Source organism: Hippopotamus amphibius, chromosome 3 (assembly GCF_030028045.1).
Source record: "Hippopotamus amphibius kiboko isolate mHipAmp2 chromosome 3, mHipAmp2.hap2, whole genome shotgun sequence".
NCBI lineage: Eukaryota > Metazoa > Chordata > Mammalia > Artiodactyla > Hippopotamidae > Hippopotamus > Hippopotamus amphibius.
Window position 1 is genome coordinate 6,686,179 of NC_080188.1, and position 22,316 is coordinate 6,708,494.

General features: G+C 37.0%; 1 protein-coding gene across 2 annotated transcripts in view; it reads right to left on the reverse strand.

Moving 5' to 3' along the window:
* Positions 1-641: 641 nt before the first annotated feature.
* Positions 642-22,316, reverse strand: part of SEPSECS (Sep (O-phosphoserine) tRNA:Sec (selenocysteine) tRNA synthase) — a 39,187-nt gene continuing 17,512 nt past the window's right edge. For both annotated transcript variants that reach the window (XM_057725758.1, XM_057725760.1), the window contains exons 7-11: positions 16,246-16,375; positions 16,025-16,116; positions 3,895-3,988; positions 2,379-2,469; positions 642-1,014 (exon numbers count right to left, since the gene is read on the reverse strand). In XM_057725758.1, coding sequence (XP_057581741.1) covers positions 711-1,014; positions 2,379-2,469; positions 3,895-3,988; positions 16,025-16,116; positions 16,246-16,375 — 711 coding nt within the window. In that variant the 3' untranslated portion in view covers positions 642-710. The remainder of the gene's footprint in view (positions 1,015-2,378; positions 2,470-3,894; positions 3,989-16,024; positions 16,117-16,245; positions 16,376-22,316) is intronic.

The following is a 22,316-nucleotide window of genomic DNA, read 5'->3' on the forward strand; positions in this document are numbered from 1 at the left end:
TCCCCAGAGAATTCCCTGGCGGTCCAGTGGTTAGGACTCCACGCTTTTACTGCCGAGGGTGAGGGTTTGATCCCTGTTGGAGGAACTAAGATCCCACAAGCCGTGCAACGTTGCCAAAAAAAAAAAAAAAAAGATCTCCAGTTGCTGCTTAGATATAAGAAGCAAATCATCCATTTCTATTCAGTGAAAATTAAAGCTTACACCTTGATCTTGAGCCTGCTTTCCTGGGAAATGTCCATTTTACAGGCATACTGTGATTTACACACATCAACAAACAGCTAGTAATTAGTAGCACCTAGAGAGCTTTCTAAAATCTGTAGTCAGAAACATAAGTAATTTGTGAATGATAGAGAATGGTCAGAAGGAAGCAGTCTACACATTTCAGAGTATTAGAGTAATATGTAATTTTACTATCATTATATTAGTAAGAATTATCTGAATCATAATGCTTATTTATTTAGCAAGTATTTAACAATTAGAAAAATGCTAATTGTACATTATAACCTGTTGAGGATGATAATGATTGAGGCAGTCTAAGAACAACAAATGGAACACTCGTCAATGGCGAGCTCCGGCCATATTCTATTCCTTGCCAAATATTCTCCGTGAAATTCTCAATTCAAAAATCTCAAGTCTTGTCCTTAACCTGCTAGCATATATTGTAGCCTCCCTTCTCTCAAATTATCAAAAAGAAACCCTTCAACATGTCATCAAGAAGAATCCTGACATGTGTCAAGAAGTACATTATCTAGTTTTAAAGCCATTTCTTCTGTATCCACATCTTCAGTTTTGTCATAATTGTCAACTCCAGATACATCACTCTCTTTATTTTGTTCTTTTCTTACTGTCTTTAAACACTTGTCAAGTCTCTTTATGAACAAGTCCACATCCTGTGTCTTCAGTCCAATGGCTGATGCGGCATTGAGGTAAGCACAAGGGTAATTATTTGTGTGTGACATAAAGCCTCTGAAAGTGTAGCCACTCACAGTCTGCACAGACCCAAGAGGTACAACCCTGAAAGGGAGAAGATTTACCAATTTAATACGTCTGGTGATGTTAACAGAGTATCACCCATAAACAAAAGAAAGCTGTGTTACTAAGCCTTACACCTACCTATTAAGAAGTTTAAAAACAGCCATAAATCGTAGCCTATGAAAATAGACTGCAGCCTTAAAATAAAATTACATAATATGATGCATTTCACATAGGAAAGTCCTACCTGACGCTTACCATTTACTTATCTTCTATTAAAGTGCTACAAGCTCTAAGAATCAAAAACACCTTTACATCTTCAAAAAGGTAAAACGACAATTATTTCTGTTTTTGTATCAAAGAATCTGACTTCACATATACACACTTCATTGGAATATTTAAGTTTGTAAATAAAACTACTTTGATTAACTGCCATGTATCGCTCAAGTAATCAATAGACTAAAATTACACCTATCCGATCACATTATGCAATGGAGGGTTTTAAAGCCAGGATCCGGAAGAAATTACATAACCGCTTACAGTGGGTTCATGGTCAGCAATCAGTAATATTCAGCAATGCTAAGTGCATTTTTAAAGCTTGACTTCACTGGCATACTTGATATAAGCAGATTTCTAACAGCACTTTTTTTTTTTAAAGAACTCAATATCAACTCAAACATAAAGACAAATAGTGGCAACACTAAAAAGCAAGGCCAAGAAAACCATTTTAGAAGTGTCAAAACTATGCTGCGTACACATATAGCTCATCAAGGTAAAAGGTGAATTAATCTAGCATTTTCCTCCTTTTAAAAAGCTGTTCTTTGATGTGAAACTCTAACCTCTGGTAGTCAGAGAGGAATTCTTTAGTGGAAGCATGTGAAGAGTACTTAGAGCAAGATACTTTTCAAGTCATTTTTCTCTGACCTCATCAAACATAAAATGAAAAATGAAATTCACCTTAAGCTATGTACATATAAAAGCAAAAAGTACATTTTTCAAAGGAGTACTTAGACAAGAACTGCATAGTTTTTTCAGTTTAAGAAATGGACTTTTCCTTAAAAATATTTTCCCTTAAACTTAGTAATGAAGATAACTTATTTCTAACATCATAATGTGACACCACTGAAGATTATCTAACAAAGAAAAATAAAGACAAAAATTTGTACAGAGGGTTAATGAACTTTGTTTTTGTATGTCGATTAAAACAAACAAGATTCGTATCTTTCCTGTGACTACTTCACACGCCACAGGTGGGCATATAACAGCCTTACAGATTCTCCACCTCATCATTCTTTTCCTCCAAGATGAATTCTCAGGTGCAGTTCAGCAAATATTTGTTAAAGGCCCTTTATTAGAGTTAATTTTGAAAAGTGAAATAAATCCACTGCTCTTTTAAACATACTTACCTGGCTCCAGAAACCTGTCTGGTAAAAAGCATGGAGCCAAGCTGAGTGACAGCTTTGTCACAGTGTTTATCTAGTGTTTTAAGTGTCATAGCTGAAAAAGAAAAAAGCATTCCAGTGAGCCTTGGTTCACGGCACAAAACCACTCAAGAAACAATCACAGAGACATTACCTTTTTTATTGTGTTAATAAACATAATAACATAAAATTTATCATCTTACCCATTTTTTAAGTGTACAGTTCAGTGGTATTAAATACATTCAAGGTTGTTATACAACCGTCACCACCATCCATCCCTATAACTTTTTTATCTTGTAAAACTGACACTCTATACCTATTAAGCAATAATTCCCCATTCTCCCCTGCCCCTGGCAACCAGCATTACACTTTCTATGATTTTGAGTACTCTAAGTACCTCACACAGATGGAATCATACAGCATTTGTCTTTTTGTGACTGGCTTAATTCACGGAGATACCACTTCTTATTCGTTGTCACAGGGCACCATTTCACTTTAACGCATTTAATAAATTACAGTAAGGATTTGTTTGCATACCAGACAAAAATACATTAACATAAACTAACACAGAATAAGAACAGAATTTTCATATCACCCTTCCAAAGGGTGAATTTTCCAATTAAATAAATGGAATAATGACATGAATAATATGACAACATACTAGATACTTTACAAATATAATCTCAACCATTCTTAACAACTTTGTATGTGAGGGATCATTATCTCTACTTATAGACAGGGAAAAGGAAGTCAGAGGCTAGCATATGGCAGAACTGGGATTCAAATCATGCCATGTCACCTTCTATAACATCTGCATAGATTATAAACCAACAAAGGGCTGACTGGGGTGATTTTATTATCTATCAGTGGCCAAATGGTTTTCCAAAGAAACCTATTCCTGAAAAAAACTTCAATTACCAATTATTTCCTTACTTTCCTCAGATATACATGAAATATGAACCATATTATACCATACATATTCACAAATTAAAAGGGGTAATTATGAAGCTTAAAAGTTAGTTAAATGCATAAAAGTCAATATTCATATTATCCTGTTTAGTAGCTCTTATACTACATGATAAAATGAAATTATCATAAACACAGATTTCTCTAACAGACTCAAGAAAATAAATAATAACAGCATTGAAAATTATAAGAATATCTTTAATGTTATGGTGTTTTGTTAACAGAAATTTTTAAATATTTATATAGTCCTTATTAGTGACCAAACTATTTTGGTGAGAAGAGTTAAAAGTATTATTTTCCATATATTCTTTATAACACTTAATATAGCCTTGAATTCTTTTAGCATATAGGTTTTATCTTAGAAATACATTAAAGCATTTATAAAGGCTAAACTTTTAAAATTTACAAATTAGTATTGTAATGAAATTAGAAATATCACTATAACCAGAAAGAATTCATACTCTTTCTAGAAATACCAGCTTCCCACTGGGAATGGTTCAGAAGTACTAATTTTTTTTTTAAGAAAAAAAATTACCTAAAGATATGGGATTGTGAGGTGTATGCAACAGTCTTTCATTGTAGGCTTCTGACAGCTTCTTTAGTTGGTTGGACAAATATGAAAACATTTCCTGCAACAACAAAATGTTACATTTGAAGAAAATCAAATAAATACTCCAGCTTGCCAGATTTAATAAAACAAATCTGACTGGTGTACAGTCTATGCTGTAAATTAACTCATCCATATGCCCCAGGAGCAATTCTTTCCTTTGCCACAATATAGTAAGATTTCAAGCTGCCAGAATTACCAGAAACGACAAGACTTAAGGTAAAGAACCAGCACATTTCCCGCTCAGGGGCCATTACACATCTATCACAAATCCACCCTCTTTTCAGAACCTCCAGGGCTATCACTCTAGTCCAAGCAGCTACCAAGCTCTCCCCTAGACCAAAGCAACAGATTCTACATGACTTCTCTGCCTACCATCCCACCCTCCTACCATCTGTTCTCCAGATAGAGGTCAGAGTGGTCTTTCAAAAACATAAATCAGATCATGTCCCTCCCAACACATTCCTCCTGTAAGTATTAAAAAAAGCCACACTCTTCATCCATGTGATCCAGCTCAGCCACCATACCCAACTCAGCAACTATCATTCCCTCCACCTGCTACATGCCAGCCAGTCCCTGAACATGTCAGAACCTTTATGCCTGCTTCCCCTGGACTTGGAACGCTCTTCTTCCAGGTCATTCCATGAGTGGTCCCTTTTGTCACAACCTAAGGAGATCTTTCTTTATTACTTTCCTATTCAAGTAGTTCTCCAACTTCACCCACCCCCAACTCCCAATCTCCCTCCAATATCATTACCTGCCTTGGTTCCTTCACTATACTTAACGCAGTCTGAAGTTTCTCTTTTATTTGCTTAAACAGATGTTGCTTATGACTACTTACTAGAATGCAAAAACTCCTTGAAAGCAGGGACTTTCTATCTTCTTCACCACTGCTTTCCCAACACCAAAAAAAATGTGCTAGACTTTTAGCATGTAAGTGACTTAGGAAGAGGCAGTTTAAAAATGTATTTCCTTTAAATATTATAAACTTAAAATTAACGATTTCCTTAATTCAATTAAAATACAGCAACTAAAAACTAAAAATTGTACTCTTGATCCTACTCCAAAAAAATGTATATCTAGTGGTAAAAAGTAAAAATATATGTATTTTACAAGTAGAAAATCTCATGTGCACATGCACATGTACGTATTTAATGAAGCTACAAATAAATATGAAGTTGGCAATTGTCTGACCTAAAATTGTATTTTCTTCTCCTAGTAAGCACTTTAAAAAGTGTTGAAATGAAAATCTGCCCCAATAAGTCTGCAGCTGAACAAAACCATCTGCACTGACCTCCTCCAGCCACAGTCAAAACATATAAACTCTAATGATGCACCAAAGAGCCAAGGGCCAACAGAGTACCCAAGCGGAGACAGGAGGAAATGATACTTCAACTTCAAAGGCCACATAAGTGGCTTCAGTTTTCTCTAAGGTGAGGATTGGATAGTCTGATCCCACACTGGGACCCAGAGTAGCTTTCTCATGTCTAAAGCACATAGTAGATGACTAACTCCATCTTTTGTTAGGTAAAGATTAAAAGAAGAGGAAAATTCCTACCAGTTTTATGAATTATTAATGAGTCTCCTTAAGACCACAAACATTTTTATCCTTGTCAACACAGTATATTTTATATTGTGACCTAAAAAAACTTTAATAGTCATTCTTAAATTTTTAGGGTATTTTATAAAATCAATTCTCAGCATGCCAGAATGATGAAATCTTAGACTACTAAAATATACTGATTCTTTTCATATTCAAAAGTTAATGCCCACATTTGTCATAACGAGTGAAGCTATAAGTAAACACACTGTTGTATGTAATAAGTCTTTCTCTTTTGTCATTAAAAAAAAAGTGTACAGAAATACTTAAGGAAGCATATGTTATCACCATTTGCAGAAAGAGAAAAAAAGAGTAGGCATCTTTTCTTAGACATATAAAGACTTCCTGGCCCCTCTTTCTTAAACTAATATTCTGATGTTCACTTCGGAAGGTAAAACAATAAGAAAATCAAATGAAATTTAAAAATCAAGAGTTTTTCCTGCAACTGAAACAATTCATAACCTTTCAGTACCACCAGAGTTAATGAAGAGTAGAATTCCTGGGTTTCATTTACATATTTTCATCTACTATAAAGTTACCAAGTCATAATTTAAATGTTTAGTGTTGGAAATTCCCTGGAGATCCAGTGGTTAGGAACTGGCACTTTCACTGACGAGGGCCCGAGTTCAATCCCTTGTGGGAACAAGCCGCATGGCGAGGCATTAAAATAAAATAAAATTAAATTAAAATAAAATAAGATAATAAAATAAAATAAATGCTCAGTGTTGTTTAAAAAAGAAAAAAGGAGTCACATATTTTAATTTAGATATTAACTGTTGATTCTTTTTCATTATATTATACACCAAAGTCTTAATCTACATCTGTCTAATTCTCTCTTACTCTCAAATTCATTAGCCTCTCATAAGCAGAAACAAATCTGATAGCCAGGAAATGCCTTTTATAGACCCTTACTTTTTCCCTCCTAACAGTAACAACAAAAAACTTATTTCAATTGCGAGGGCCCATTTAAAATATTACTGTATCTAGTATGGCTACCACCATAATCACCAATGTGGTCATACTCGTAGTGTAAAAGGAACCTGATGAGTAGTTAATTTGTCCTTAATTTGTACATAGCATTTCCAAAAAAAAAACAAAGAGGAATGTTTCCTTAGTAACACCCCTAGAGGGTGCTTTTAAATTTACTAATGCATTCGTGGCTATTAAAAAACAAATTTTCCCAATGTTTAATTTCTAATACTTGAACAAATTAGTTCTAGCCAGTTCTATCAATCACTTGCTAATGCCACTAGAATTGTAGCTAACATTAGGATAAAAATCTTCAGACTATAAACGTAATACTAAAGTAATGAAATCAATTATCATTAGTATGGGAGTAATTAAACAAAAAATAATATATTAGTGAGTCAAGTTCATATCCATCTGCAAATATTTTTAGTATTTCTATTCCATATAAAGGGCTATGATAGATAATCTGATAAGCAAAGCAGTTTACAATATCTTAAAGTTCAACGTACTGAATCCTACAGCATTTCACATATTAAGGTCCTCAATGCTCTCCCATTAATATCACTACATTTAAAAAATATCGTTTAAGAGACTGTACCACTATTTCCTCCACTAATACTGGGCTAAGCAGTTTTTTTATCTGTTATATCAAAGGTACTTCAGAACCTGCACTATTTTTTGCTGCAGTCAGATCTATAACTGACATTTATTATAAAATACTTCTGTAAAGGGAGAAATTTATAAGCACCCCAAGCAAATGTATATAGAAAGATCTTAGTTAAAAGAAATGAAATATTATTGATTTTCTATGTCTTCTGTGCTATATTTAACTTAATTTTAAAAGACTCCTCACTAGAGATAAACTGAACTGTATACCTGAATGCTAATGTCAGCTACATTTCTAGAATAAAAATCCAAAACTTTACACCATAATTCAAGATGTTAATGGAAAAGAAGTTGAATTATATTAAGCATTCTCTTTCGTACAGCCTTTTGCAAATTTATTTGCAGTCGTGAAGCCCAACGTCTAGCTTATCCCTTCCCATAACCCAAAGATGTGTGTGTGATAATTCACTAAATTTTAAAGAAAAAGGTCTCATGTAATCATGTCTTCTGAAACATACTGTTTCATGTTACAGGATAAAAGAGAACTTCACATATTATTACAATATGCCTCATAAGGTAGGTAGTAAGTCAAAAAGGAAACATAACAAGTAGTCTGGTATTTCAGTGATAACATGGAAGGATGGATGGACAACGGACTGTAGGTACGTATCCACACACATAGATATCCCTAAGTGAAGACAACAGTACTAAATGAGGGATGCTGCTATCTGTGACTGTGGCCAGGCACAGCATCCAGGCATACTCCTGCATCACAGGCCAAAGCACTGCTTTCAAACTCTTCTGCTAAGGCCCCATATCCAGGCCTCAAATGTGACACTCTTGTTGAGATTCAACTACTCTACTTTTGGGGCTGCAAATCTACTAAGTTTCCTAACAGCTTTATTTATTTATTTAAATTAATTAATTAATTGACTGCGTTGGGACTTCATTACTGTTGCACATGAGCTTTCTCTAGTTGCACCGAGTGGGTGCTACTCTTCATTGTGGTGCACAGGCTCCTCACTGCAGTGGCTTCTCCTCTTGTGGAGCATGGGCTCTAGGTGCGTGGGCTTCAGTAGTTGCGGCACACAGGCTCAACAGTTGCGGCACATGGGCTTAGCTGCTCCGTGGCATGTGGGATCTTCCTGGAGGAGGGATCAAACCCTTGTCCCCTGCATTGTTGGGCGGATTCTTAACCACTGCGCCACCAGGGAAGTCCCCCAAACGTAGCTTTATTACAGTATACTTTTGAAGTTGTACAGCTGATGTTCTCCAAGTTTTAGCTAACAAATTTCAGCCACTGGAGCAGCCAGTCTGCTGTCATTCCTCTTCTGCACTTGTCCAATTCAGCAGATATTTGCAACAATGAATGGTTATCTGCCTGCCCTGTTCAGCAAAGCACTCTTCTAAAAGTAAAGCTAAGCAGAATTATAATGATCTTCTCCAGAACCAAACCTGAAGGATGAATGTCTAAGACTGATCCTTCCTTCTGCATAGAGCAACTCAAAGAAATAGTTTCTTCAATTTTCACCCCTTTTCTTAAAGGCCTCTTCAGTTAAACTTCCTGGACACTTCTCCCCTCAATGAAGCAGACATGTTGATCAGGAAGGGGCTAAGGGCAAAGAGGTTCAGTTCACACACAGAGTTCTACTCTCTTTGATCCCTTCACCCTTCAAAAAAGAAGGCTTGAGAAGGAATGGCTTCAAGCTGAGTTCTTGCCTGCCTCTACCGTGAAAAAGATAAAGCCTTTTTGGAAGAGATATAGCTAGATGAAATAACCTCTAAAAATATCATTGTGGTGAATAAGGGCACAGAATAAAAAAAAAAAAATCCTAAGTTTTCTTTTAACATTCCTTTTTTAGTACGCAGTAACACCAATAATATAAAAAGGAACTCTCGGTGATGGTATATAAATAGCTCTGGCTGGAGCAAAATAGCTTTGCCTCAGCTTCTCCAGAGCTGAACCAATAAACTATCACGATTAAATTTTCACAGTTCAAAAGCAAGTCCATTTAAACAAAAGAGGCCTTTACTTCTGCAACAAATCCAATAAAAAAACAATATTTATGCTACATATATGCAATTATGGTTTATGGAGGACATCCACATTTTTCAACAAAAAGACTTTCCTGTTGAATGAAGCTGTTAAAAAGCAAACTTCTATTCTCTTACAATGATAGAGCTCTCAAATGAGTGTTTTTATACTCTGAAGATTGCTACTATAGACAGTCTCTGTTCTAAATAAATTCTATACAAAGAATTTCAAATAAAACCAATGAATACATTAGAGCCTCTGAGGTTTCACACACCTCCACTAAATAAGAATAGGGATCAAGAGATTATCCTTTTTATGGCTCAAATGCCTAGCACAGAGCAGGTAAACACTTCCACAACAGTGGATGGGTGACTTGAAGCAGTGGGAAGAGTGGGAAGACAGAAAGTGCAGAGGCTTTAGCATCACACAGACTTGGGTTTCAATGGCAGTTCTGGCACTTATATGTGATCCTTGGGTAAGTATACTCAACTTGTTGTAGCCTCAATTTCATCTGTAAAATGGGGATAATACCTACCTCATAAAGTTGCACTGAGGAGTACATGAAATAATATAAGGAACCTAGCAGAATTCCTAGCATATAGCAGACAGTCATAAAAACATTAGTTTCCCACCCACCCACTTTTCCCTTAGCTTAAAACAGTTTTCAGGTTGAAATAACTAACATTAGCTAGCAGGACTCCTATAGACACATGCTAATACCCTGCAGCTATAATCCTATTCTTGTCCTGTCCCTGTTCATTCCACTCTATACTATCTAGATAAAGGAAAAGAACAAAGTTCTGGATCTTACAAAGCAAGTCACCTCCTGATACCTAAAATGGATTCATGCAATTCATAACACTAAAACATGAAATTTCCCCACAAAATATTTACCCAGTGACTAATAATAAAGGACAAAGTCCCAATGAAAAGCACAGCTGGGCTGCCTACTGGATACATTCACTAGCTGAGCTACACATTCCCGCAGGTCAGTCTCAAGACAGGTGGATTTTCATTCATGCTAAGGAAAATGTACGTGTGCATGGACCTTCGGTATCATCTAAAAGTACCTGAAAATTTTAAAGTCAAATCCTAAATGTCAGCAGTGTCTAAGCCCCACTCCAGACCTACTGAATCTGAACTTACCCTAAAGGAAAGCAGTCTAAATCACAGAATCTCCAACACTTTGCTTCTAGACTCAGTCTAAAGTACCCTTTAAGACTTCTACAGGTATGCTAGTCACCGATTCTAGCCTACGATTAAACCATGGGGGCCAGAGTTGTATTTTCATAGAATAGATGTCACTTCCTCAGGGAGGCCTTCCTTGACCCTCTCAGAGCTGGGCTAGGTGCCCCAATTGGGTCAGGTGATACATGCTCTCATATATTCTGCTTGTTCTTTCATAACTCTCATCAGACTTGTAATTATTTATTTAATATGTAGATTTCCTCCTGACTATAATTTCCTTAAGGGTAAAGATTACATCAGTCTTGTTTGTGAATTTAACCTTAGGGCCTATGCATAAACATTTCTTTGCTTGAATGAATGAATGAGCAGGGGCCAAGGCTACTCAGGTAATGTGGGACCAGACCACAGAGGATCATGATGGATCATGATGGGAGGCTAATGAGTTTGGACTCTGTCTTACGGGCAACCAATACCCAAAGTGGAATAACTTGAAGGAAGGTGCATTTTTAAATGTAATCTTTTTTCTTTTTTTTTGGCCACACTGCATGGCTTGTGGGATCTTAGTTCCCTGACCAGGGATTGAACCCACACCCTTGGCAGTAAAAGCGTAGAATCTTAACCACTGGACCAATGGGAAACGCCTGATTTTTAGAATATAATCTGGCACTGCTCTACGACGTGACAAATTAGAGTAGACCAAGACTGGGGATCAGGAGAAGAGTTAGTAAGTTACTGTAACCATCCAGGTGTGATATGGTAAGGGCTTTAGTTAGGAAGTCGTGGCGGGGCAATGGAAAAGAAGAAATGAACATTTGAAACATTATGAAGGGTATTAAGAGGAATCAAAAGTATCAGCATTAGACAAACTATTATATATAGAGTAGCTAAACAACAAGGTCCTACTGTATAGCACAGGGAACTATATTCAATATCCTGTAATAAACCATAATGGAAAAGAATATGTATATGTATAGCTGAATCCCTATGCTATATGTCAGAAACTAACATACACTGTAAGTTAACTATACTTCAATAAAAAAAAAAAGGAATATCAGCATTAGAAATCTAGTTTAAAACAAAAGAGGTAATTTATTGGTTCATCTAACAGCCAGGTCTACAAGCAGGTAAGGCTGGATCCAGAGACTCAAATGACTGTCAGCTCTGTTTTCCCTCTTATGTTCTCTACTCTAAAGAAGGCTTTCTCAGCATGGCCAGACATATGGCAGCTCAGAGTCATAAGATTACACCCTTACACTTTACTATCTGCAAAGCAACAGACACAACATCTCTAAAGGATCTATCAAATCTGCTGGAAGGACTCTATCTCCACATGCCCACCTGTGAACGAGGCTAGCCAGATCACAGCTCACCCCTAAGAAAGAGGAGGGAGGGACACTGCGACTGAAAATCTCACAAGGACCACCTGGAGTCAGAGAGGGAGTTCCCCAACAACAGTGATTCTGCACAAGCAAATAGCATATATCTAAAATATGAGGTTTTGGCCAAAGCAGCTAAATGTATTACTGTTTTTGCCTCCTCTGGATATTAGTAGACCTAGGTCTTCAGAATTACAGCTATTTAAGATAGCTACATAGCTACCAGGCTAGATTACTTACCTATATTAAAAAAAAAGGACAGTTTAGAAGTTTTAAGATAGAAGATCAGAATCCCAACTGCCTAGATTTAAATTCATGTCCCACAACTTACCTCACACATATTACTTCTCTGTCACTACGTTTCCTGTGAAAATGAGGGTAACACCTCACAGGGCTGCTGTGAGGATTAAATGAATACGTGACGAAGTGCTTCAAGGAGAGCCTGCCACATGGTAAGCGCTCAGTATTAGGGGTCTTAATTTAACCTCATATATATACATAAATGTATCTACACATATATGGTATTTACTAGGTAACACAAGCCCTGAATTGAAAGACTATGGTAAGAATGATTTTACACGAAACTTTTCTACCTAGTGGTCAAAGCTTAGTGCTCACTCTACCTGACCTATCAGTGGCACTGGGCCATCACGCTTCCCTCCCTGATACACTTCCTTCACTTGGCTTCTAGGACTCCACACTCTTGCTTTCCCTCCTTTTCAGTCTCCTGTGCTGGTCCCTTTCCTCCTCCCAGACTTCCTAATGCTGGAGTGCCCCAGAGCTCAGTCCTTGTACTTCTTTTCTGCCTTGAGTCATCCTCTTAAAATTGCAGCTAATCTCTTAGCCAATTAACCCCCTAAATTTTTATGTCCAGCTCAGCTCTCTCTCTTAACACTAGACTCATATCCCACTCCATACCTACATCTCTGTCTAGATGTTACTGGACATCCTGAATTCAGCTTGGTCTGAAATTGAACTCCTGGCCTTCCGCTCCAACCCACGGGCTTCCCCATCTCAGTTAATAGCTCCTCCATCTTCCAACTGCTCAAGTCAAAAATCTCAGAATTATTCTTGATGTCTCGCTTTCACTCACAATACATCCATTAGGTACCCCTGTTGGCTCAATCTTCAAGAGAGAGCTAGAATCCAGCCACTTTCATCACCTCCACTCACACCATCTAGATCCAAGTCAACATCACTTCTTGATTACTGCAAAAGCTCAGCTTCTACTCTTGCCCCCCTAATTTATTCTCAACACGGCAACCAGAGTGAGCCTTCAAAATATAAATCAGATCGTGTTACTCCTCTATTGAAAACCCTCAGATGGCTCTCTACTTCACTCTGAATGAGGCAGAGATCTTATACTGCCTACAAAGCCCTACATGATCGGCCCCACCCCCATTACCATCCTGACCTCAGCTCTCACAACTCTCCTTACTCACTTTGCTCCAACCACACTGACCTCTTCACTGCTTCTTAAACACACCAACTCTGCCCTAATTCCTGGTGCTGGCTTTTTGCCTAAAACACTCTTCTCCATCATACATGTATACCCTCAGACTTCTTCAAATCAACTCAAATATCACGTTCTCAACAAGGCATGCAATAACCACTGCACTTAAAAAATCAATTCTCACCACCTCCCCCTCCATCATCCCCAACCCCCCCTTATTTTACTCTATTCTTTTTTTCCATAGCACTTTCACCTTCATAATTTATGTATTAAACAAACTTTATAATTTATTTTTATGTTATTTGTTTACTGCTGGTGTCCTCACATGAAATGTAAGCTCCACAACAGCAGGCATGTTTGCCTATTTTATTGATTGTATATCAATATTATGTGCCTAACACATAATACATGCTCAATAGATATTCAGTAAATTAAGTATTTACTCAATGAAACTTAACCTACACTCAACTTTATCTACTTTGAGTTTCATAGATACACTGGTCCATACTTTAGAGCATGCTACTTTAAATGGGTTTATCATTGTTCAGATGGTGGCGGGGGGTCAAGACGAGGTACCATGAAATTGAAGAGACTGTCATCTTAAAAATTTCAAACTTAAAAAAGTTTGATTTAGGGCTTCCTAGGTGGCGCAGTGGTTGAGAGCCTGCCTGCCAATGCAGAGGTCACGGGTTCGATCCCAGCTCCAGGAAGATCCCACATGCCGCGGAGCAACTAAGCCCGTGTGCCAAAAAAAAAAAAAAAAAAAGCTTGATTTATAAATTACCCATATGACTTGCATTGGATTACTAAATTATAGCCCATTCCTCATGATTATAATGTCCAAGACCCATAAAGTAGCTGTTTTATTTTAAGAAATATTCTATAATCTTTTAGAACTAGAAGTGGTCTGAGATATCAATGTTTCTTTCACAAGTAAGGAAATAAAATCTGTGAGTTCATCAAGTACCTTTTCCATAGTGAAACAACTAGTGACAGGAGAGCTAGGACCACTGACATCTGTTATGACTAAACTCTCATGTAAAGAGATGACGGTTTTCCTCATTTATAAACAGTCTTCATCTGCCACATGAAGAAGGATCCTTGAAAGATTCTGCTGAGGTTTTCTCTTGGTTAGAACAAGATGATTACTTCTTGAAGTTTATCAAACTGGAGTTTTAGTCTAATCATGTAAAATTTATTTTCAGGTTTATTGAGGCATAATTTACATATAGTAAAATTTCAGGTGTCCACTTGTATGAATTTTGACAAACATATACAGTCATGAAATTACTCCCAGTATCAAGATACAAAACATTTCACTACCGTTAATAGCCCCTCCCCCAACCCAAGCCTCTAGCATCCACTGACCTTTTTCCTGTCCTGATATTTTTTTGCCTTCTCCAGGATGGCATATAAATAAAACCATACAATATGTAGCCTTTCGAGTCTGGCTTACTTCACTTAGCATAAGGCATCTGAGAGTTGTTATGGTGTTGCATGTATCAGTAGTTTGTTCCCTTTTATTGCTGAGTATGTATGTACCACAGTTTGTTTATACCCCAGATGAGGGACAGTTGTTTGCTGGTTTTGGCAATTATGAATAAAAACCACCATAAACATTCACACATAGGCTTTTGCACAGATACAAATTTTCATTTCTCTTAAGTAAATAGCTAAGAGTGAGACAACTAGTTTATGTGGTAAGTAAATGTTTATAAGAAATTGCCAAAGTGCTTTCCAACGTTGCTGTACCATTTTGCATTCCTAACAGCAACATCTGAGAGTCCTACTTCCCTGAGATCCTTGCCAGTGCTGTCAGTGGTTTTTTTGTTTGTTTTTGTTTTTAGCCCTTCTCCTAGGTGTGTAGTGGCATCTCATTGTAGTTTTAATCTGCATTTCCCTAATGACTGAAGTTGAGCATCTTTTCCTACATCACATAAATCTTAAGAGATGTCCTAACAATAGAAAGTAAACAATTACCCTCCTATGGGTTGAATTAGTGGGGAGAAGGGGACTAGGGTAAAACAGGGCACAGAAATTTTTAAACTTCTGTTACATATTCATAAGGCTGTTGAGAGGATCTATCAGATGATGTACATGAAAATATTTTAAAATATGTAAATTACTATTATAAATCTAAGAGACTGCAATTGCTACTAAGTGTTAAAGTTATACAGACACAAAAACTGCAGCTCTCCCAGATGGGAGATGAATAAAACATCTCAGTCTGACCTGCCCTACCAGCACTGTCTGTCTACAATTTTGGAGTTGCCCTAAATTGAGCTAGTTTTTAGTGTTGGAGACAAAGTCCAATTCAAGCACAAATGTCACTTCTCTTTTCATAACCAACATAATCAATGAGTTCAGCATTCAAATAATGGCAAAGGGATGGATTTATTATTTTAGAATGAGAAGCTGGCCAACTTCTGACCCGGTTTTTCCTCCTGCAACTGACATGTCACACCTAAATAAGTCTTCACACTTCCAAAACTAAAAATAAAAAATGTGTCCATTTGTCTTTTAAGAGCCTATACCTATAAGTGATAAATGAATTAAATTTTACCAAACTAATAAGAATCCCTGATGCAGGAGTTTCTTAAAACAAGCACAAAAGCAAAAACCACTTTTCCAAGATTCCTCAGGCTATCTGAATAGACAGAATGACAATGATTAACTAAAAACCACCTAGGGAGGGTCCAGATCAAAGGAAATACCCTAGGACTATGCTGGGTATCTACATCCCAATGTGATAAACCAACAGACAAAACACCAATACTTTGGAGTACTGTTTTAGTCAGGAGTATTATTTTACACATAAAGGGAAGGCTTACCTTTCTTTCTTTTAATAGCTTCTTGTAGCCATTCGATCCAAGTGATAATAAAGTAATAAGGACATCTAAAGAAGGTGAAGCTGAAGCTCTTCCTGAAATAAGGATGATAAGTTATATTCAGAAGGGGGAACAAGCTTTGTAAATTAAGATTTATTACAGTAGCCTATGTACAAATGGATTTTTGTTAGTTATTTTTTCTGAAGAGCATCTGATTTATTTACCTGGATACATCTTGCTGATTTCCTGAATGAAGGAATCATTAAAGCCAGCAATTATAGCGCCACCTACTGGAACCATAAAATTTTTGTCCAAGCTCTGAACGAAAGCGTCTATTCTACCAACTCGAGCCCCCTAGAATGGAATAACACGTAGTATTACACATTAGTTTCTAAAAGAAGGGACAGCAACTGCTATTAATAAATACCATTAAAACAATGCACAGAAACAAAAAACAGGTCAAAGTTTTTTTTTCTTTGTATCGATGCCAGTAAAATATTTTTAAGCATTAAACTGACTTTTTAAATGCTGCTCCTTATATATGGAAGAGCACTTTATAGTTACAAGCTGGTTTCACACATAAATCATTTAATCTTCACAACAAGCCTATGAGGAAGGCAGGGTTTCAGTAACAGTTCAGGCGGGAAGTACACTTAAACAGAACTTTTCACCTTAAAATTGGGTAAGAGAGAGTGAATTCCTCCCATGCCTTTCATCTGTGATCTTCTATTTGACAATAAATGTCAACAGTGGGTCTTACAACTATTAAGTAATTTTAAACACCCTCTGTGAGTTCGAGTGGCTACCATAATCTAATGGACTGTAGCCACCCATGCTGCCAATCAATGAGTTACACATGAAGTGCCTCTCTCTGATGCTTGGATAATCTACTACCTGCATGACCGCTTTAAGTAACAAGCTCTGCTACTACCACCACTCGGATAATAAAGGAGAAGAGAAAAACTTTATTTTTAACATCAACTAATGGAATTTGTTTGGTATACTCTTGGCAATGCTTCTATATAACTTATGTTTTCTAATGTTATAATCTTAGATGATCTAATTCCACTGCAAATGAACTTCAAGTGAAAATTTCATATTCTGGTGAAAAACGGAACATTTGCTAGAAATGTAAAACTCAGTTCTAGTCCCATGCAACATAGTCTATGACCTTCTGCCTAATGTGCTTCAATTTCCTCCTCTTAAAAACTGAGATACTATCTAAATTTCAACTAAGATAGTTTTTTTTTTCTTTATCTGTAGCCACAGATTTTCAATCTGTATTAACAATCTACATTCCTATTAACATTGTAACCATATTTGACCTTCATCTTCCCACTTCATATCCACATCCATATCTCAGGGAGAATAGAAGGAGCAGATAGGTAGCCTAATCTAAAAGACCAGATCCAGGCAAGACATAGAAGCAGCAAAAGCAGAAAAGAGGCACAGACCACTTTAGCGGCTACTGCATGATTGTTTAAACCTTAACCTTCCCTTGTCATTCTCCTTTCTAATTTCCTCATAAATTATGATCAGAGAAAATCTCACCTTATCACAGGAAAACAGAGAGAAGTATATGAGACTAATTGAATAAATAACTGAAAACCATGCAAAGTAGCAGCACATAAAAATAAAGTGGAACAGTCAGAGTTGCCTTCTAATTAACATTTTAAGTACTGCCCAAGGTTTCCTGAGAGAAATCTGAACCTAAATTAGGAGCAGGAGTACTAAGAGAGCAATCAGTGCACTAGACTGTGCTAGAACCTCAGTGCACTAGACTGTGCTAGAACCCCTTCATGACTAAAACACAGAAAGCATTCAAAGGGTAACAAACGCTGTGGCAAGAAAACAAATAGGCTGGACCCAATCTCAGGAATGGTGTGTAGACCTCATTCTCCACACTAAAGTCTGAGCTACTAATGAGGAGGAAAGAAAAACACTAGAAGGCTGGAAGGAAACACAGGAGCATGTCCTATGAAGTAAACAGCTGCCATTTTATCAGTTCATTCATTTACTCGTTTATTCAGAGAACAAATATTTGGGAAAACACTGTTCCAGGTTCTGGACATAGCATCAGTGAATAAAACAGATCATGTTCATATAATAAATACAGCCAGAATTTACTGAGAACTTACTATGCATCAGGTGCTGTTCTAAGCACTTTACATTCTTAACTCATTTAACCCTTGCAATAGCCATAGGGGCAGATGCCACAATAATAGCTATTTTACAGATGAGAAAATTAAGGCACAATGAAATTAAAGTGATGTGCTCAAAGTCAGAAATGTAGTTAATAGCACAGCTGGGATTCAAATCCAGGCAGTTAAAGCACCTTACTGAAAGTCACCCAGGCAAAAACCTAGGTAACAGGGACAAAAAGCCCATGTTTAAAAAGTAAAATATTATTCCCACAGCATTTCCATCCTTCCAGCAACTCAAGCCAAAAGTCTTGGAGTCCGTGAACTCTCATTTCCTCACTCCCAGCATCTGATTCATCAGCATTCCATGAATCTCTCAAAATACATCAGAATTCAACTATTTCTTAACACCTTACCAGCTACCACCCTGGCCCACGCCACCAACACATCTCATGTGGGCTGTCGCAACAGCCTTCCAATGCTTGTCTTCCTACAGGCCATTCCCCACAGTGCAGCCAGAATGATGGATTAAAAATGTAAGTCACATGTCACTTTCCTGCTCAAAATCCTCCAATGGCTGACGATCATACCAATAATAAAATCTCAAATCTTTAACACACCTCAAATCTCTTTACTACCACTGCTGCCCTCATTTGCCCTGGTCCAGCCATAGTGGCCTCCTTGAGATTCCTCACCCGTTCCAAGCACACCCCAGCCTCAATGTCTTGACAGGTGCTGTTACCTTCTGTCTGGAATCTCTCCAGAGAGCTGCCCAGCTCATCCTTTCATATCACTCAGGGCTCTGCTCAAATGCTACTTCTTGAAGAGGATTTCCTGGATCACTCCATCTGACACCCCTTCCCTACAAACACTAGAGCATTTATCAAGACTGTCATCCTTATTGTTAACTGTCTGCTTCTGCTCCGTGAGGATAAAGATTTTGTTGTATTTACTACTGCATCCCCAGTGTCTACCCTGGTGCCTGGCACACCCGTGGGAACCCTGCAAATATCTGTTGAATGAACGAACAATTAGGTCTATGAATAAACAGTATAATACCTACTTCTCTCAAATTCTCAATAAACAAAGTTGCTCCCACACTTTGGGAGCTTCAGAATCCGTTCTAACCCTAAAATAATTAATTCTACACATTTTTGTAACTCTACTACAACCCTCTTTATTAATGTATTCTCACATCCATATTCCATGCGTCTCCTAAATTAGTCAGTTTAGTATATACCAGAAGTATAGGTTCTGCAAAGTTAATTTCCTGGGGACTACATATGCACATCAGAATGATCTATATGCTCAGCACTGACTCATTCTGGGAAACTGCCCTTAAACAAAAAAAGAGTTCTGAATCATTTTAATTATATAGTTCTTTCTTCATTGCTTGATTATTGCAATACTATCTTCTGAAGAAAGCTTTGCAGTTTTAGTTCTTTGTTTTTTAGAGGAAGATAAGGGGCTGTGGAGTCACACTGAATTATGTGGGCCATTTTGCAGCTTGGGACCTTAGGCAAGTCACTTAATACACTCGAGTTTGTTTCTTCACTTGTAGAACGGAAACAATCAGAAGTATACCTTAAACTGTTAGGGTGAAGTTAATAAACTTTAAAAGTCTAGCAGGATGCCTGACACATGGTGGGTACTCAGTAAATGGTATGTATAACTAATAAAAACTACTGAGATAAATTAAAGCTAATTTTAATTTTTTAGAATGTCATGAAACAACTAGCACTGAATAAGAACCAAGTATTTATTTGGTTGAAAGCAACAGGGACACCACCTCTTTTTGTGAGGGCTGATGTTTATGTACTGCTTTTTTTTAAAGAAATGTCATTTCTAGAAGATAATACAGTACCTGCAAAAATAAAAGTCACTTTATAAAAATTCATTCACCATCTTATTGTGTTATCTTCTGTTTAAAATTTTAGTAAAACCACCTCACAAATGAAGAGAGGTGATGACAAAAGAGGGTATTCGTGATGTACAACTCTACGCGCAGCTTTCATACTGTATCCTGGAGCCTGTTTTCTTTGTCTTAATCTCTTCAATTACACCACCAAATTTTCTAGTATTCAAAAATACGTCATGAGCACCAAAACAATGAGCACTGCTGAGTGAAGTACATAACATCTGGGTAAATGTTAAGGGACCATTAAACTGATCATTATGAAGACTTTATAGGCATGCGGAGAGTACAGAAATATAATCAAAGTTCACATTTTAGTTTCAAACTTAAATGTTCTGACCACCTTTAAAAAAGTTAATACTAAATATACACAATGGCTATAACCACGTAAAAAGCAATACATATATGTATTAAAAAGGGTAAAAGGGACACACAAATTATGAAGAGCAAGTGTTAGGGTAACAGGGTTATGAGTGCTCTTCTACCACTTCCTCACTTTTCTAAACTTTTAGGAACGTAGCATATTTGACTTTTAAAAGCATTAAGGCTGCCAAAAATTAAAGAGGGGGAGAAAGGAAAAAGGGGAAAAGGAGGAAGAACAACAAAAATGAATCACTGAAATAATGTTTGTCAAGATTTCCAGCCTAGTTAACTATACCACCTTTCTCTGCTACCATTCAAATTAGATACAATCTAGTGTAAAATTGTGATGAAGCCTTAAAAAGTTAAGGAATAATGGAAAAGGATACCAAGGAAACAGTAAATGGTCTTCCTCAAAGGTTTTAAGAAACCCTGGCATACCATGCATACAACCACTCCACCTCTGGACTTCTTTGGTTATGTAAACTAATCTATTTCCTTATTGATTAAGCTAATTTGGGTTGGGTTTCGGTTACTTGCAGTCAATTACATCCTAACTGGTACAAGCTGGGAGTAAAGAAATTAAGCAAATCAGCTAATGCTATCATATAAACCACATTCATATCAGCAACAGTACATTCAAAATAACAAAAAAGAAAACACAAAAAATTTATGAGGCAGGATCTACAGGGCTGCGGAGCATTCACCGCATGGGAGAAGGCCACAGGTAATCTGTGGATAACTCTTACCCACCTACCACAAATCACATGTGTGTCACAACTGAATATTTCCTAACGACATTATGCACCAAATCATAAGACTCCTATCGAACCTAGATAATATCTAGCCATATCCTCACACAGTGTGAACAATTAATCATCGGCAGCAAATACACGACTTCATTTTTTCCTTTAATTTTCTGAGTAACCGATTACTGAGTGTCAATTATGTACCAGGTACTGTCCTAAGCACTGAGGACGTAACAGTGAACAAAAGTCCTTTGCCTAACAGACTCTTAATTCTAATCACTACCAATAACTAGACAATAAACAAACAAACATCATATCAAACGGTGACAAGGGCTCTGGAGAAAAAGGGCAAAAGGCCATCAATTTCAAGAAACATCATTATTTTACATACCACTACGTAAGAATAAACATTCCAATTAACATTATAAGACAAACCAGTTTCAGAGATATTATAATGTGGAAAAATGTGTACTTTAAAATCAATGAATATGGCAAAACAGAAAAAGAGAGATAGAAAATGCTGGCAAGGAAGAGGAAGGTGCTATTTCAGATAAGGTGTCTGAGAAAGTCTCACTGACCTAAAGAAAGTCAGGTAAGAAGCCACGCAAATCTCTACAACTCTAGAAGAGTAATCTAACAAGAGGGAGGAGCAGCAGTGGGGTGCAAACGGGGCACAAGAGCGGAAGAGAAAGGAGGCAAACACGCCAGGAGGGCGGGGAGAGGGAGAGCAGCAGGAAATGAAATCAGAGAAGCTGCAGACGGCTGAGTACACACAGCCTTGCAGGCCATGGCTGTGACTCTTACTCTGAGTGGGATGAGACGCTCAGTCACACTTTCAAAATAAGAATCTAAACAGATGACTGGGTTCTAGCGGATGTTTATAAAAATAAAAATAAAATCATAGTTTTTAAAAATGTGCCAACTCCATAGTTATATGCTAGAATGTTTATAAATGAAGTGATTTTCAGTCTAGGATATAAAGGTAAAGTGATTTCTTAAATACTAAATATAGAACAAATAATCAACATAGTTTTAAAAATACTGTAATCCAGTATATTAGAAAAATGAGAACACTGGCAATGGAACATTCTCAGAAAGTTAAAAAAATAAGCGATTGAAGTATTTCTGTG